The sequence below is a fragment of the Microtus oregoni genome, unplaced genomic scaffold (genome assembly GCF_018167655.1).
Source record: "Microtus oregoni isolate MIOR12 unplaced genomic scaffold, Mior012 000010F_ref0000083, whole genome shotgun sequence".
Lineage (NCBI taxonomy): Eukaryota > Metazoa > Chordata > Mammalia > Rodentia > Cricetidae > Microtus > Microtus oregoni.
In genome coordinates, this window is record NW_024543069.1 from 22,721,813 (window position 1) to 22,737,042 (window position 15,230).

Consider the following 15,230-nt stretch of genomic DNA (forward strand, 5'->3'; position numbering starts at 1 on the left):
AATTGCAAAGAAGGGCAATTTGTATCTGAGTTTTACCTTGAGATTGTAAAAATTCTTTAATATGGGCTAATGCTTGTTTCTTTTTTTTTTTTTTTTTTTGGATTTTCGAGACAGGGTTTCTCCATAGCTTTTGGTTCCTGTCCTGGAACTAGCTCACGTAGACCAGGATGGCCTCAAGGTTCAAACTCACAAGAGATCCGCCCGCCTCTGCCTCCTGAGTGCTGGGATTAAAGGCGTGCACCACCACCGCCCGGCTAATGCTTGTTTCTTTTTGCTATAAAAAGGAATTCAGAAACTGGCCTTTGCCACAGCCTTACAAGCCCATCTCTGGCTGTGGTCTCAGCTAGCTGATAAGCTTTTTGTGCCCCATGGAAATTTATTTTTTACAGTTTTAAAAATTTTTTCCTGGAATAAAGTTTGCTTCTGGTTTACTAAACTTTGGGGGTCTGTCCCCATCTTTGTGCAACCCCCACGGACCCAATATTAAGCATTTAAGCTACATCTCCAGTCCTTAATTCATTCATTTCTACAACTCAAATCTTGATGTGGTGGTTCCTTATTCAGAAACACACACATACATCATATATGTACACATAGAGAAACACATGTGTATACATACACGTGCATATACACACGTACACACACTCACACCCAATTTTCCAAACCCAGTTTTCCTGTGTAGAGTTTTTAATCTGAGAGGTATCCTGAAGGCAACACCACCTATCAGAGGCTCCATCTTGTGAGGATCCAAACTCATTTGAAGGACAAAAGCCTCAGTAGAGGGTTCCCCAGCTCCTCAAAGGCAACTGCCTAGGAGAATGTGTTCCCAAGCTCAACACACGGAAATGGACACCACTGTGAGCCATCTCTCAAGAGGACAGCTGAGCTTCCCAGTACCATCCAAAAGGGACTGGTTTTATATGCATGAAAGCTGCAAAACTGATGAAGAAAGCAGCTACGGCCATGGAGTGTGTGTGTCGGCACTGAAGTTCCCGCAAGGAGATGTAAAAGTGAACCTCAAGCTGCGGTGGAGACCTCAGCCTATTAGAGATGATAGACTTACGGGTCAGCTACAGAGGAAAGTTGCAGGCCGGAGTGGAACTGAAATAAAGGCTACACGGACTTCAGGTGGCAGACCGGGGAAGCGAAGGATGCTCTGCCTTGGAGGCCAATCCCTTCATCACAAGCTTCAGATGCTGGACTCGGAACTGCGGGATCTGGTGTTTCGCTGGCTGGGTTTAGTCTTAGGTCCAAAAATTTCTCGCTGCACCCAGTCCTTCCATTTTGAAACAGAAGGTGTTGGTTCTCTAACTATTTCATGTTGGAAGTATATAACTTGATTTTTATTTTACAGGTGTCCGCAGCTAAGATCCAGCCTTGTATCTCAGATTAGTCGCAAGGACTTTGAAACTGTTGGAATTGGTAACGACTACGAGGACTTTTGAAACTGGATTGTGTTCTACATTGTAAGAATGCGACACCTTGGGGAGAAGAGACAGAACATTGTGGCTTAAACGGATGTATTAGGATGTCAGGTTGACAATGGACAGAGTTGTGATGGTTAATCTGAAGTGTCAACTCAGTGATATCTCGAGTCAGCTGGGAGATGGCCTATCAGAGATCACCTTGATTATGTTATATGTTAACTGGGGCGGGAAGCCCCCCCCCCCCACTCACTGAGAGTGGCACCATTCCCTAGGCCAGTATCCTGGACTGTATGAAAAGTAGCCTGAGCACAAACATTTATTTCTTTTAAAATTTATTTTAAATTTTATTATTCAAAAATGTTGCAGGGGCTAGAGAGATGGCTCGGCAGTTAGGAGCACTGGTTACCCTTCAGAGGACCCAAATCTGGTTCCCCACCATCTACATAGTGGCTCACAATCGTGTTATTCCAGTCTCAGGGACTCTGGCGCCCTCTTCTGACCTCTATGAATACCAGGCATGTACAAGGTGCACAGACATACATTCAGGCAAACACTCATGCACATAAAATTAAAAAATAAATCGTTAAGATTTAAATAAATAAAAAAGAATTTGATTTACACTATGAACTTGTTTTTTAAAAATGTAATCAATGAAAAAGAATCAAATTTTAAATATTTAAAGACAATAAAAATATATCTTTCAAGAATAATTGACTAAGTCCTCCTCTTTACATAGTTGTAATTATTTTAATATATGCCTTTATTAATACACATATTTTCAAATGCATACAAATGTTTTTAAAAACATGGCAATGAGTACCCATATGCCTTGATTCAACATTTGTAAATTCTGTATCGTAACTGCTTGTATGTGTGTGTATGCATTCTTGTGTGTGTGTTCATGTGTGTGTGTGCATGTGAGCTGAAGCATCTCAGTCAAATGTAGTTATTACATAAACACATCCTCAAGTTGTCAATCATGAGTCTTATAAATTTAAGAACAATTTCTTCCCTAACCAAATATGATTAATACACCTTTGAAAATTCAGGATAATGATCTAATACCATCTGTCATTTATTATTTCCACATATGGGATTTTTTCTAATTGTTCCCACATCCTGTGGTTTTAATATTTTACTCCCGGTGTCTCTGTAAACAGGAAATGAGTTCTATAGAATTAATGGAATTCATGCTACCGTTTTTGGCACACATCATCATGTATAATGCCCCACTTTGTAAAATTTCACATTTCTCATTTGGAGTCTGCGTTCTCTTCTCCTGTTAAGGCTATAACGAGGGAGGAGGTGACAGCCCTCCCTCTCCTTTGGAAAAGCACGCTTACTCTGTTTGCATTTAAGGAGACGGGGGTCAATCATACTACAGTAAAAGAAAATTTCATAGCTTTACAAGTGTAATGTTTTAAAAGTAACTTTGTTACCCTGTTTAGGCTGCCATGAGAGAATACCACCTTATAGAGATGGTATAAATAGGTAATAACCATGTGTTCCTCACAGTTCTAGAGGCTGGCAAGTCTCAGATTAAGCTCCAAGTAGATTATCTACTAGAAGCCTCTTCCCTAGCACATAAAGGGCTGCCTTCCTATTAGATCCACAAGACAGAAGGAGCAAGGAATGTTTCTAGAATCTGTGTCTGTGCATGTTATATGTGTGGGTGGCGTATGTATGTGTGGTGTACGTGCATGCATGTGGCCAGGGGTCTCTCACTGAACCTGGAATTCATCAATTCAGCGAGGGAAGCTGACCAATTAAACTCTAGGAATCCATCTGTCTCTGTAGCCCAAGCACTGAGGTGACAGACACACGTCAAACGCAGCTTTTAACAGGAGTGCTGAGGGTATGAGCTCAGTCACACATGCAAGTATTGCAAGCCCTTCACCAACTGAGCCATTTCCTCAGGCCCTGGAATATCTTTTCTTAGGACATTAGCCGTGGCCATGAAAACTCCGCCCTTATTTCCTGATCATCACCTATAGGTCTAACTCTTAATACTGTCAGCTTGAAGAGGAGGACATTAAGAATGCTATGAACTGTAGGGGAAAGTGCTTGTTCCCCAAGTACCTTCAGATTTTTCAGTTTCGTAGCATAATCTAGCTAGCATCTAATAGAAGGCTAGACTGAGCAAACTGCCGCAGAAGTATACTGCCCCCGTCTGGATGCTACGGTGAACAGTCGACACTAACTGGTGTTGAACAAACGTGAGACAGGCTGGCCAGCATTCTCAACAGAAGCTAATTAAGTCTAAAAACTTAATTAATCCTGGAAAGAATACTGAGGGGAAAGAAAAATTAATCAGTTTAATTAAGAAGATCTGAGACCCAGCTAAGCTTGTCCCACGCACTTCTTTGACAAAGAGTTCCATGCCACCAGCATCTCTTGACACAAACAGACAAGGACGGACTCTGTGTGTTACTGCCAATGCCATGGAGCACTCCAGTGACAAAAATGACTTTTAAACTAATTTTAAAAGTCTTGGTAGCTGAATATTAAATCACCAACACTAAGAAACAGACATCTTACTGAACTTCAAGGAGCTTGTATTTCAATTTATGTGTTATAGAGAACATGCATTATAAAATTTCTGTTTTACAACTGTGTGTTTGTTTTCGGTGACATATTCTTGTCGTATTTAATTAAGCTATTCTCAGTTTGCAGAGGTCTAGCTAAATCTCCCCATAGCCTCTTACCTATGTATCTCCCCAAACTATTCCTTCACTGCCACTTATCCAGAAGTAGTCTTCATGTGCATTTAAGTTATAGAAATAGGTATGAATCAATAAATTGTGAGATTTTTAGGAGGATATGTAACTTGAGATATTCTTTTCTGTTGTTCTTTGAGGGGTATATTTTCCTATTATTTGTTTTGAGGCAAGGGGCTCAGGATGGCCTTGAACTTACTATTTCTTGTTCCACTCCCACATACCATCCGACCCAGGTCCAAGGTCCTCTTATCAGAACATAATAATGTCATAATTAACCAAAAATGTTATCATTCTTTACATTGTTTTTTCTCTGTTGCAAAGTTCATGACTGGCACCTCTATAACAAAGCAAAGATTAACAAATTTAAAGAATGTAAGCTATGCTTGACATTGGGAACTTCAGAAATAAAGTTTCAACGATCCAGGGAATAACATTTTCTTGAACAGTGTTTTTCACTTTTGTATCATCACAAATTTAAAAACCCTTAAGGCAAACCATTGTGAGTTTGGGATATTCTATTTATATATAAACCTTAGCTTAGAGGCAATTTAAGCCAACTTTATCAACATATTTTTTCTTTATAATGCAAATTTACAATGAATGAACTTTATGGCCGTGGAAATGAAACTTTAAAAACAACAGGTTGAGCCGGGCAGTGGTGGCGCACGCCTTTAATCCCAGCACTCCGGAGGCAGAGGCAGGCGGATCTCTGTGAGTTCGAGACCAGCCTGATCTACAAGAGCTAGTTCCAGGACAGGCTCCAAAACCACAGAGAAACCCTGTCTCGAAAAACCAAAAAAAAAAAAAAAAAAAAACAGGTTGAAACAAAAATGACAACTAAGACTGAGTTGGAAAAAATAAGATTTAAAATAGGAGATGAGAGAAGAAGCATTAGAAATGGCATCTCAGAACTACACGGGATTATTATAGAATATTATGAACAACTGCCAATGAACTGATAACCTAGGAGATAACAAATGGACCAATTTCTAGGCATGTACATCTTCTGGATTGGCCAGCAACAACAAAATAATTGAATAATAGTGAATACCATAGCCGGGCAGTGGTGGCGCACGCCTTTAATCCCAGCACTTGGGAGGCGGAGGTGGGTGGATCTCTGTGAGTTCGAGGCCAACCTGGTCTACAAGAGCTAGTTCCAGGACAGACTCCAAAGCTACAGAGAAACCCCGTCTCGAAAAACAAACAAAAAAATAGTGAATACTGATTATTCTTAAAAATTGAATGACTTAAGACTAGAATTACTCAGATATCAAATCCAAATGAAAATGTGATGTATTGTGATGTATTCACCACATTCGGACATGGGTTTAAGCCAATAAAAAGTCTTTATTAGCCAGCTGGCAAATATGCTAGGTGTTTGGAATCCCAGTGCAGCACTGAGCCTTTCTCAGGGTGGACTTTTGAAGCACAGAAGCCATATTCTGGGTCCACAGAGTTCCATTAACAAGAATAGTTAGCCAGAAGCAGAACTACAGAAGCTAAAGAGCAAGGTTGGTACATTTTGAGAGTTTCCCAGAACTATGGACTTTGATGACTGAGGTCTTTGTTTTAGTTTTGGCAGGTGGTGCTGTCTCCCTGCTGAGTTTTACAGCCTGAATGGCACTTCCATCAGAATCATTGGTACTAGGTTCTGGAGGGAAGGCCTAGTACAAAAATGGCACCAAATAAGGAAACGTTTTTGTAGTAATAATACTAGAATGAGTCTATTATTCAGAATGTAAACTAGGTAGATAAAGACCAATATGATGGATAAAACAAAGTTTGATCTTTGACAAAAGCAAAAATCTTTGGCAAAAGGATGAAGAGGTGGCCTAGTTGGTCAAAAACTTACCCTTTAAGCATGATGACCTGAATTTGATCCACCAGACCTCACAAAAAAAAAATAAAATAAAATAAAAAAAGCTGAGAACTTGGGCGATAACTTACTGGGTAATTGCTGCCTTGCAAAAATGTAACCCATGCCTGAAATCCTAAGAATAGGGTAGGTTTGATGGTTGAATTTCCACAGTTGGCCAAATAGTTTACCTACCTAATCAATGAGCCCTGAGTTCAGTGAAAGACAGTCTCTCAAAAAGATAAAGTTAAAGCAATAATGAAAGACAGTAGGCTGACCCCTGGCCACCACACACACACACACACACACACACACACACACACACAAATAATAAAACATTAACAAACTGATAAGTACAAACTATATCAATAGATGTAGAAAGGGTATTTTATAAAATTCAATATCCCTTCATGATAAAAATTCTAAGTCAACATATAGTGTGAACAAACCTCAACATAATAAAGATCATGGCAAAATAGAAGCTAACATATTTAGTAGGGAGAAAGCCAAAAGTTTGCTAAGATTTACACAAGATAAAGATGCCCACTTTGACCACTTGTATTCAGTGCAGTACTGAAAATCCTAAACAGGGTAATCAAGAAAGAGAAAAAAAAGTGTATAAATTTGTAAAGAAGGAAGTTGAACAGTCACTATGTACAGACTGTATGATCTGGTATGATCTCATATGTAGAAAGTAGCCCCAAACTATTAACAATAATACACAAATTCAGCAAAGCTTCAACATTCCAACTCAGTAGGGTTGCTATATACCAATAATGAAATATCTGAAAAATAAAGAAAACAATTTATAGTAGCTATAAAAGAAAATTTATGCAAAGCCACGAGAAATTTCCTCAATGAAAACTTTAAATACACCTGAAATAAATTTAGGAGAGGACACACACACACACACACAAATGGGAAGTCATCCTATATTTATGGATTGCAAAAATCAGTATTATTTAAATATTTACACTGCCCAAAGTAATTGCAGATTCAATACAGTCTTTATCAAAATGCTAGAAACAATATTTGATGAATGAAAAAGAAAATCCTAAAATTAAATAATACCACAAAAAATATAAATTACCAAAGCCATCATGACCAAAAGGAACAAAGCAGAAAGCAAAATACACTACAAAACTGTAGTAATCAAATGAGCAAGTTATATCACCAGAGGTGATGGCTCATGCTTCTAATCCCATCACTAGGGAGGCAGAGGCAAGCAGATGTCTGTAAGTTCAAAGCCAGCCTGATCTACATAGAGAGTTTCAGACTCATACAGGGCAACATAGAGATACCCTGGGGGTAGGAGGAATTAATGTATATACGATATTGGCATAAAAACAGGCACATAGACCAATGGAAGAGAATAGGGAACCTACAAGTACCTATAAATTGACAGAAATAATCTTCAACAAAGGTGCTAAGAACACACACTTCATTAAGTAGCTCCAGGAAAAGTGGATAGCTGCATGCAAAAGGCTTAAGCCAAATGCACATATTTTTATATATAAATATATTTTTATATTATGTTCATTCTTAAATAAAGTTCATTGTTGGATTGTTGATATTAAAAAGAAAGAAAATACTTAAATGCACCTCCCACATTATTTACAAAAATCAGCCCAAAAGGGATTGAAGGTTGAAATATAAGACCTAAAACTGTGAAATATGTGAAATGGGACTAGAAATAATAGGGCAAATGTTCCCAGATATTGGAATGGGCAAAGATCTAATTCGATAAAAAAAAAAAAAAAAAAAAAAAAAAAAACAGAAACACAAGAAGTGAAAAAAAAAAAAATGGATGGGTATCCAACTACAAAACTGCGGCTGAGAACAGGCAATCTCCAGAATCGGAGAAAGTATTTGCAAACAATAGCTGACGGTAATTAACACCCAGGATATTTAGGGAATTCACATAAATATAATGAAGATACAAGTAAAAAAACAAGAAAAATACCTAACAATCCAATTGCAATGGGCGATATAACAATTCATTAAGGAAGATACTAAGAGTCAATAGGTGTGTGTAAAAATATATGTGTAACTCATCCCAGTGGGAAGCGTGGTTATTATTAGAGACAAGATCAGCAGCAGAAGTGAGGATGTGGAGAGAAGGGACCCCTCGCACACGGCCGGTGTGCACCCCAATCTGGGCACCCACCATAGAAGTCAGCATGGAGCTTGTGGGGAAAACTAGAACTGTCACGTGATCCTGCGAGCCCACCACTGGAAATGTGCCAGCAAAGACAGAGGGGTCAGGACTGGATAGGAAAGCTGGCTGAACGTGAGCCTGGGAGCAAACTTTCCTCCACGTTCCGAATTTGTTTTCAGGATGGGGCTTGACTTGGATGCGTGAACCAAACCGCTTTCTCCTCCAGTTGTCCCCCAACTCCTCTTGGGGTCCCTCGGGAATCTTCTTGATTTACCCGGGGGCGTTCCACTAGAGAAGATCTTTGAGCCCCTTAGCGATGGTGGCTTGGCAGGGAGAGTCTCCCGGCGCCGCCCGGGTACCGGGGGCAGCGCGGCCTTAATCTCCCGCCCCGCAAGCTAGAGGTAGCCCCTGAGGCCAGCTGTCGGCAACTGCGCAGGCGCCGTCGGTGCTTCTGGCGTCCGCTTAGCCCTGCCTGGCAGCCTAGCGCCTTCTAGCGGACGACCACGCGCAGGCGCAGTCGGTGCCCACCGGGCCACTTAACCCAGCCACCCGAGTACTACGGGTCTCGAGAGGACGCCCTTCGCAGGCGCGATCGGTGCTGTCTGGCAGCTGCTCAGCCCCGCCCACGGAGCCCAGAAGCTCCCGCTCGCTGACTCTCCCCGCGCAGGCGCAGTGGGTTGCCGGAGGTTCCCGGTTCCGGACGTCTTGCCGGTGGCTGGGGAGACACGGTTGTGTTCTTCAAGTGCTGACGGGCCGCGGCGGCGGACCCGGGGCTCTGGCGGCATCATGGAGGCGCAGGCTTTGTCCGAGGGTTCGGGGCCGGGCGCCCCCTGTCCCGGGACGGCCCCTCCGGTGACGGTACTAGTGATGCGGCAGGACGAGGCCGCGGCGGATGGCGCGCTAAGGCCGGGCCCGGCGGGGAGCGAGGCGGCGGTGGATGCCGAGGACGAAGCGGGGGACGACGACGCCGACCTGCTGGACACTTCGGACCCGGCTGGCGGCGGCGAGAGTGCGGCCAGTCCTGAGGAGCTGGAGGATGAGGGTGCCGAGGGCGGCGGCGGCGGGGCGCGCAGGCGGGGCTCCAAGACCTGCACCTACGAGGGCTGCCGCGAGACCACCAGCCAGGTAGCCAAGCAGCGCAAGCCCTGGATGTGCAAGAAGCACCGCAACAAGATGTACAAGGACAAGTACAAGAAGAAGAAGAGCGAAGAGGCCCAGGGCTCCGGCGGCGCCTCGGCGGCCAGCGCAGGCAATGTCAAGCTGGAGGTATGCGCCTCGGGTCCCGGGCCAGGGCAGGTGGGTGCAACTCCACTCTCTTCACAAATGCAGGGACTCCCCCACCTGCTCCCAAGGGGGCTAGGCTCATCTTCCACTCCCGGGAGGTAAGGGAGCAGACAGCGAGAACCCCAGCTGATGATGGCACTTTGGAGGTGATCTGCCCCTCTTGTCATTAACCCATTCCTACTCTCTACCGTGTGGCATCCTGCCTTACCCCGTCTTTGGTTGTCAGTAACTTCAGTGCCCCTATCCTTTTCTTAACCCCGCCCCACCCCCGAAAAGTTGGATTGTTAGTGGGGCGGTAGGTCACGAAACACTTTGGGGTTGCTTGATCTGACTCGCTTGGGAGAGTAAAAGCAAGTATACACTCAATTGGGGTTCTGCTGCTAGCGGTATGGATTTGGGCCCGTTATTCACCTCGCTCAAGTTTTGGCTATTTTGTTTGTTGGCCTTAAAACAATGCCCAATCAGTGTTTCTTCAGATTTTATTTGGGGTAGGTGAAAATTCTAATTGGCGTGCATTTCAGCTCATACTCGGCAAATTCCACCTAAATGTTTGAGCTGTTTAAAACAGACAAACAAAAGAATCCCTAAAAGGTAGGAACACCCCTTATCACAAACATCCCTTTTGAAAGGGGAATTCTACCACTTGTGGAAGCTGGGCCTAGATTAATCAAAAAGTATTTCTACTACAAGTGTCTTTGATTTTGTGGTATTAACATCCTAAACCTACCTACAGCGTGCACTTGACTGGGGTCAAGTCAGTCAGTTCGTTCTAGCATGTACTGTGCACATAAGCCAAACAGTCCTGTAAATAAGGGTAACTGGAGAGAGTTAGAGGAAGAAGTTGTCTTTGCTCTCTGTGATATTAGAATCCTCTTTTATAGTTTTGAGATGTAAAGCATGTATGTATGTATGTATGGAAGATTTTTATAACCGAAGTTTGCTAAATATCTCATAATGAAGGGGGAAGGGGATATTTTAATAGGGAGCCAGTAGATAAAAGGGCAAGACCAAAACAAAAACAAAATCCCAAATAAAGATAACACTGCTAAATTCATGTTATGTCTGGTCTCGTGGAAAGCATTTTGTTTAAGTACAGCAAGTTCTTCGCATGTGCAAGGCCCTAGATCCAACTCCTAGCCCATGTCCCCCACTCTTCATTGTCATAGTGTGGTTTTTATCAGGGGCAGAGCGGTTCACGTAACTTCAGCAACATTCTCTTACGCAAGGAAAAGCTAAGTATTTAGATTCTTTCATATTGGGAGTAAACACTGCTTGTTTTTTCTGGGATTTGAGGGCTCAGGTAAGGTTGCTGTTGCAGCTTGCCTGTTTACTCCGCACTGGTGGCTTCACACCTGTGATTACCAGCTCTTTCTAGCTTTACTCAGAAAGCTGTATTGTCTGCTTCACACCTGAGGGGTGTGAATCAGGTGTGACTCCAGCATCTCCTTAGCAGTCGATTGCCTAACTCATTTATTTTATCCAAAAACAGGCAGACTGTTTTGACTTAGATTGTTCTGTAGAGAGAATTTGGTTTCACTTGGCATTCTTCTGTTATATTGAAAACAGCTGACAGGTAAGACCCTCTGCCCAAAATCTTCAATTTGAGACTTCACAGGAGACTACAGAACCCTGTCTGGAAAGCCTTCAGGGAGGGGTTTTTCTCTGAATTAATGGCCAGCACCCTGCCTGTGACTTACCAAGAGGCTTTCCTAAAGTTTCACAGAAACTGAACAAAAGGAAGAAAATCAAGGATGTGTTCATTATCACTGCAAGGCCTGCTGTTGTAGATTATAATACCATGTTAAATGTTCTTCATTAACCCCAGGAAAGTGCAGACAACATACTCTCCATTGTCAAGCAAAGAACAGGATCTTTCGGGGATCGCCCTGCAAGGCCTACTCTGTTAGAACAAGTGTTAAATCAGAAAAGACTGGTAAGTGTTTTCTTGTAAAGCAGATGCAGATCTGTTCTCAGTGGAGCTGTTTTCCCTTTCTAAGACGGAAGTGGTTCACTGCCATCAGAAGGCATAGTGCTGTGCCTCTGGACACGCTGGCCATGCCCCTTCCCCAGGACTGTAGCGGAAGGAACACCCTGAGCCCTGTTTCTTCACTGACTAATGTTTGAGTGAGATGAAATTCTAAAACACTCTAAATATATGGAATCGTACTGTAATGAAATTGAGATATAATTACTGGTATTTAATAAGGGTCTCTGATGTAAAACTGATAGGAATGATCAGAAGTCATTCAGGAAAGAAGCGATTGTTTGATAAATACTGGAATATTTGGATAGTAATTTTGAAGGAAAGAATTTAACTCATACTACATAAATTTTTTGGTAGACTATTAGAAATTTTTTTAAAAATTGAATTCGGATTTCATCTCAAAATTCCACAATGAGGTGTTATAATATTGAAGAATCGTGAAGCAAAGATTTGAACTTGACAATATAAAAATGTAGACAAAGGCAGTGCTGAAAATTAAAACTGCAAAGTGACATAGGAAAAATAGAGGCAATAGATATAAAAGGCTGGTCGGTATGTTTGATATTATTATAACATCCCAGCAGCACTTGAAAGACTCAGGCTAGGGGTGTTGCCTTGAGTTCAAAGCCAGCCTGGCTATGGTGTGATACCTGATCTCAACCAACAAAAATATGCTAATTCTATTAATAATCTCTTTTCCTTCTTTTCTCTTTAAGTCATTACTAAGAAGTCCAGAAGTTGTCCAGTTTTTACAGAAACAGCAGCAGCTATTAAATCAACAAGTTTTGGAGCAAAGACAGCAGCAGTTTCCAGGAGCACCAGTGTGAGTGGCTCACAAACTCTGATTTCTCTTACTATAATGGATGGATGGACTTTTATTCTAAAGGTGATATCCTGATAGTCAGGCATTGGTGGTGCACACCTGCAATCCCTGTACTTTGGAGACTGAGCCAAGAGGATCCCAAGTTTGAGCCAGCCTGAGCTACATAGCAAGCTTCTTTCTCAAAAAGAAAAAAAAAAGAGGTAGAGAGGCTGTTAGCAAAAATATTTTCCTGTAAATGTGCGTGTGCATTTGGGGATAGATAAGTATTGCATTTTTGCATCTAATCCTTCCAGACTGCTATGGGTTTGAAAAAAATCACCTTTCCAGTTTTTAATGTTTTTCTTCAGTTGTGGGTACTGGAGCTAATGAGGCAGTTACTTTCTGTGGAAGTTATAGTTCAGAGTAATATCAATTCATCCGGCACCATGATTCTCTCCGGAGGCATGGAACGGAGTGTTTTGGGTTGTCGTAGAGACATTAAATATAGCTAGGCTGGGGTGAGGGGCCAGGAATACTGAATGTTTTCAGGGTCTGTGATGTTCCCTTGCCATTATTGCACCTCAGCTGCAGCGATAACCTGAGGTCAGAGTGCCAAGGTCAGGTTCTCGTAATAACCGTTCTTTACAGTTCAGACAGGCTCTGTGAGAGCGGAGCGTGCTCACACCTGTGAAGAGAGTGTAAACTACAGAGCGCACAAAGCTGGCACCTTGACTGTTGTGTCTCTCTCCTCCAAGGCAGACCATCTCTTGAATTTGTCAACAGTTTAGACATCTCAGCCCACCAAGGCCAGGGCAGAGTTGGTTTTCTTATATTCATTCATTCTTACATTCTTCATAAAGGAGATCCTGAAAATAGAGGAACACTCCACATTTTGTCAGTGGTTTTCAGAACTACTTTAACTCTTATTCCTAAGTACTATTTATTAAAAGATTCATGAATTATTTTTTTCTTTTACTTGTTCCTAAGAAAACTTTAAAAAGGCAAAAATACCATGAGATGAAGACTCAAATGTCAAGAGTATATCCAGGAGTAGGTTAATAAATGTGTCACAGGCTGAACTCTGCAGAAGTGTGTGGTTGGTTCCTAAGCTCTGAAATGTACATGATGCTAAGCTTACAGCTATTATAGTAAGTACTCAAGGGCTGGGGATGAGCTTAGCCTTAGAACACTTGCCTAGCCTGTGCAAAGGCCCTCGATTCAATTCCCTGCATCACCACCACAACAAACAAATAGAGGGAAAAGTATTTTTTTCCCCATTTTGTGCTGTACACTTGTGTACCTGAAAAAGACCATTTTGCCAAATTCATTAAAGTCCTGTTGTTGACCTTTGACTTGTCTCTTGTACTTATTTCTTTAGCTTCACACTGGCTATAGAGGAACTCGTTGACTGTCTGGTACTGTTCTTAAGTAAATGGAGCGTTATTGTTCAGTTCAGACAGGCTCTGTGAGAGGACTTGCAGGCCTTGCACTTAGCAAGCCCATGGGCCACACGTCCTAGGGCAGCTGTGACTCTGCCCGGCACATTGTAGTGACTGTGTCATGTCGCAGTGTCGAAAGGGTGGATATCCCTGACAGAACTTGTTAACTTTTGTAGCAAAATAGCCCAGCTTATACTTCAGTTATAAAAATGTGACATCAATAGAGAAAACAAATAGATCCATGTTTTAAAAATCTGGAAGTGGCTTAAATACTTGTTAAGCCCTAGAGTAGAGATCATCAAGGGCTTCAGAGTCTTTCTCTAGGGTGTTAAGAATAAAATAGATACCCATTCGTGGATTTAGGTAGGAATTAGGATAATTTCCAATACAGCTTAATTATTACCTGTCATATTGGAAATTTTTATCCCTTAAAAAATCCATAAGGATCTTGCTTTAGAGTAGATGCTCTGCAGTTTATCCACACTCCCCCATTCTATATACTCATGAGTTCTTCTGTAGAAGAAAAAGAACTTCTTCACCAACAGGCTTTTCTTTACCTGTCCCTTAGTTCAGGAAATAATGGCGTGCCAGCCTTAAGATAACCTCTGAGCATTTTGAACATTCACACTTATATATTTAGACTCCCACCTAGTTACCATAGTAACAAGCCCTAGCCTGAACAATGAGTCTATGGTCTAATCTCTGTTATACCGTCTGATAACCTGGCACATGTCACCACTGAGGCTATGTGACATAAGCTATCCATCCCTTGTGAGGTAAATCTGATGCCAGCCTAAGCCTAAGGTGTACAAAACCACCCTGTAGGCCTGTCAGTGCTGAACAGTTACTGAGGGGTTGGGATTGAAGGCCAGAGTTTGGGGTGGTCAAGTCAATATCTATGCTAGTGAGTAACTGATACACTTAGCTGTTAGGGTTATTTTTCACCGGATAACAAATTTTAAAATTGGTGAACTTCATCTGAGAAGACAGTGAAGACTACATAGTCAGCTCTTACCCTGCAGGAAGTAGATGTGATGGTGGATGGATGGAAGACACTGGAGGTTTCAAGAAAAGGGAAATGTGCCCAGCCCCCATGATTTAAAAACAATGCAATTTCCTCCAGCATCTCCAGAATCAGCCCTGCCAACACCTTGGCATTGGCGCACAGGGACTGATTTCAGACTTGTGGTTTTCAGAATTCTAAAATAATACTGTCTTGTGGTACTTTATTTTTTTTTTTTATCAGCAGCAAGAAGGGAGGGCTTAACTCATTAGACTCCATGAACAGCTTACCTGGAAATGCTAGGTTTGGGTTTTTTGTTTCTGAGAGGATATTAGCTTGCATACCAAGCCACTAAACCCACAAGTGAAGATACTTTTAGCTGGAACAGTGTGGATTACCGAGTTTAAAAGGCACCCCAGTGTTCTAAGACAGTACTGATTGTACATAGTGCAGCCTCTGCCCCTTACCAAGGCTTTCTGAACCCCAACCAGCTTACAGTGGTAAAACTTAGAACCAATAGGACAATTTGGGCGGGGGAAACAAAAGCAGCTCACAAAC

General features: G+C 42.1%; 1 protein-coding gene across 2 annotated transcripts; it reads left to right on the top strand.

Annotated features, from left to right (window-relative positions):
- Window positions 1-8,792: 8,792 nt before the first annotated feature.
- LOC121452674 (regulatory factor X associated protein) lies at window positions 8,793-13,576 on the top strand. 2 transcript variants are annotated; one of them, XM_041658862.1, is made up of 3 exons: window positions 8,793-9,426; window positions 11,270-11,377; window positions 12,145-13,576. In XM_041658862.1, exons 1-3 carry the CDS (start codon window positions 8,947-8,949, stop codon window positions 12,253-12,255), a joined length of 699 nt encoding a protein of 232 aa, XP_041514796.1. In that variant the 5' UTR covers window positions 8,793-8,946; the 3' UTR covers window positions 12,256-13,576. The 2 variants fall into 2 exon arrangements, with proteins under 2 accessions (XP_041514796.1, XP_041514795.1); XM_041658861.1 differs by having other exon boundaries at window positions 8,801-9,456.
- Window positions 13,577-15,230: the final 1,654 nt, after the last annotated feature.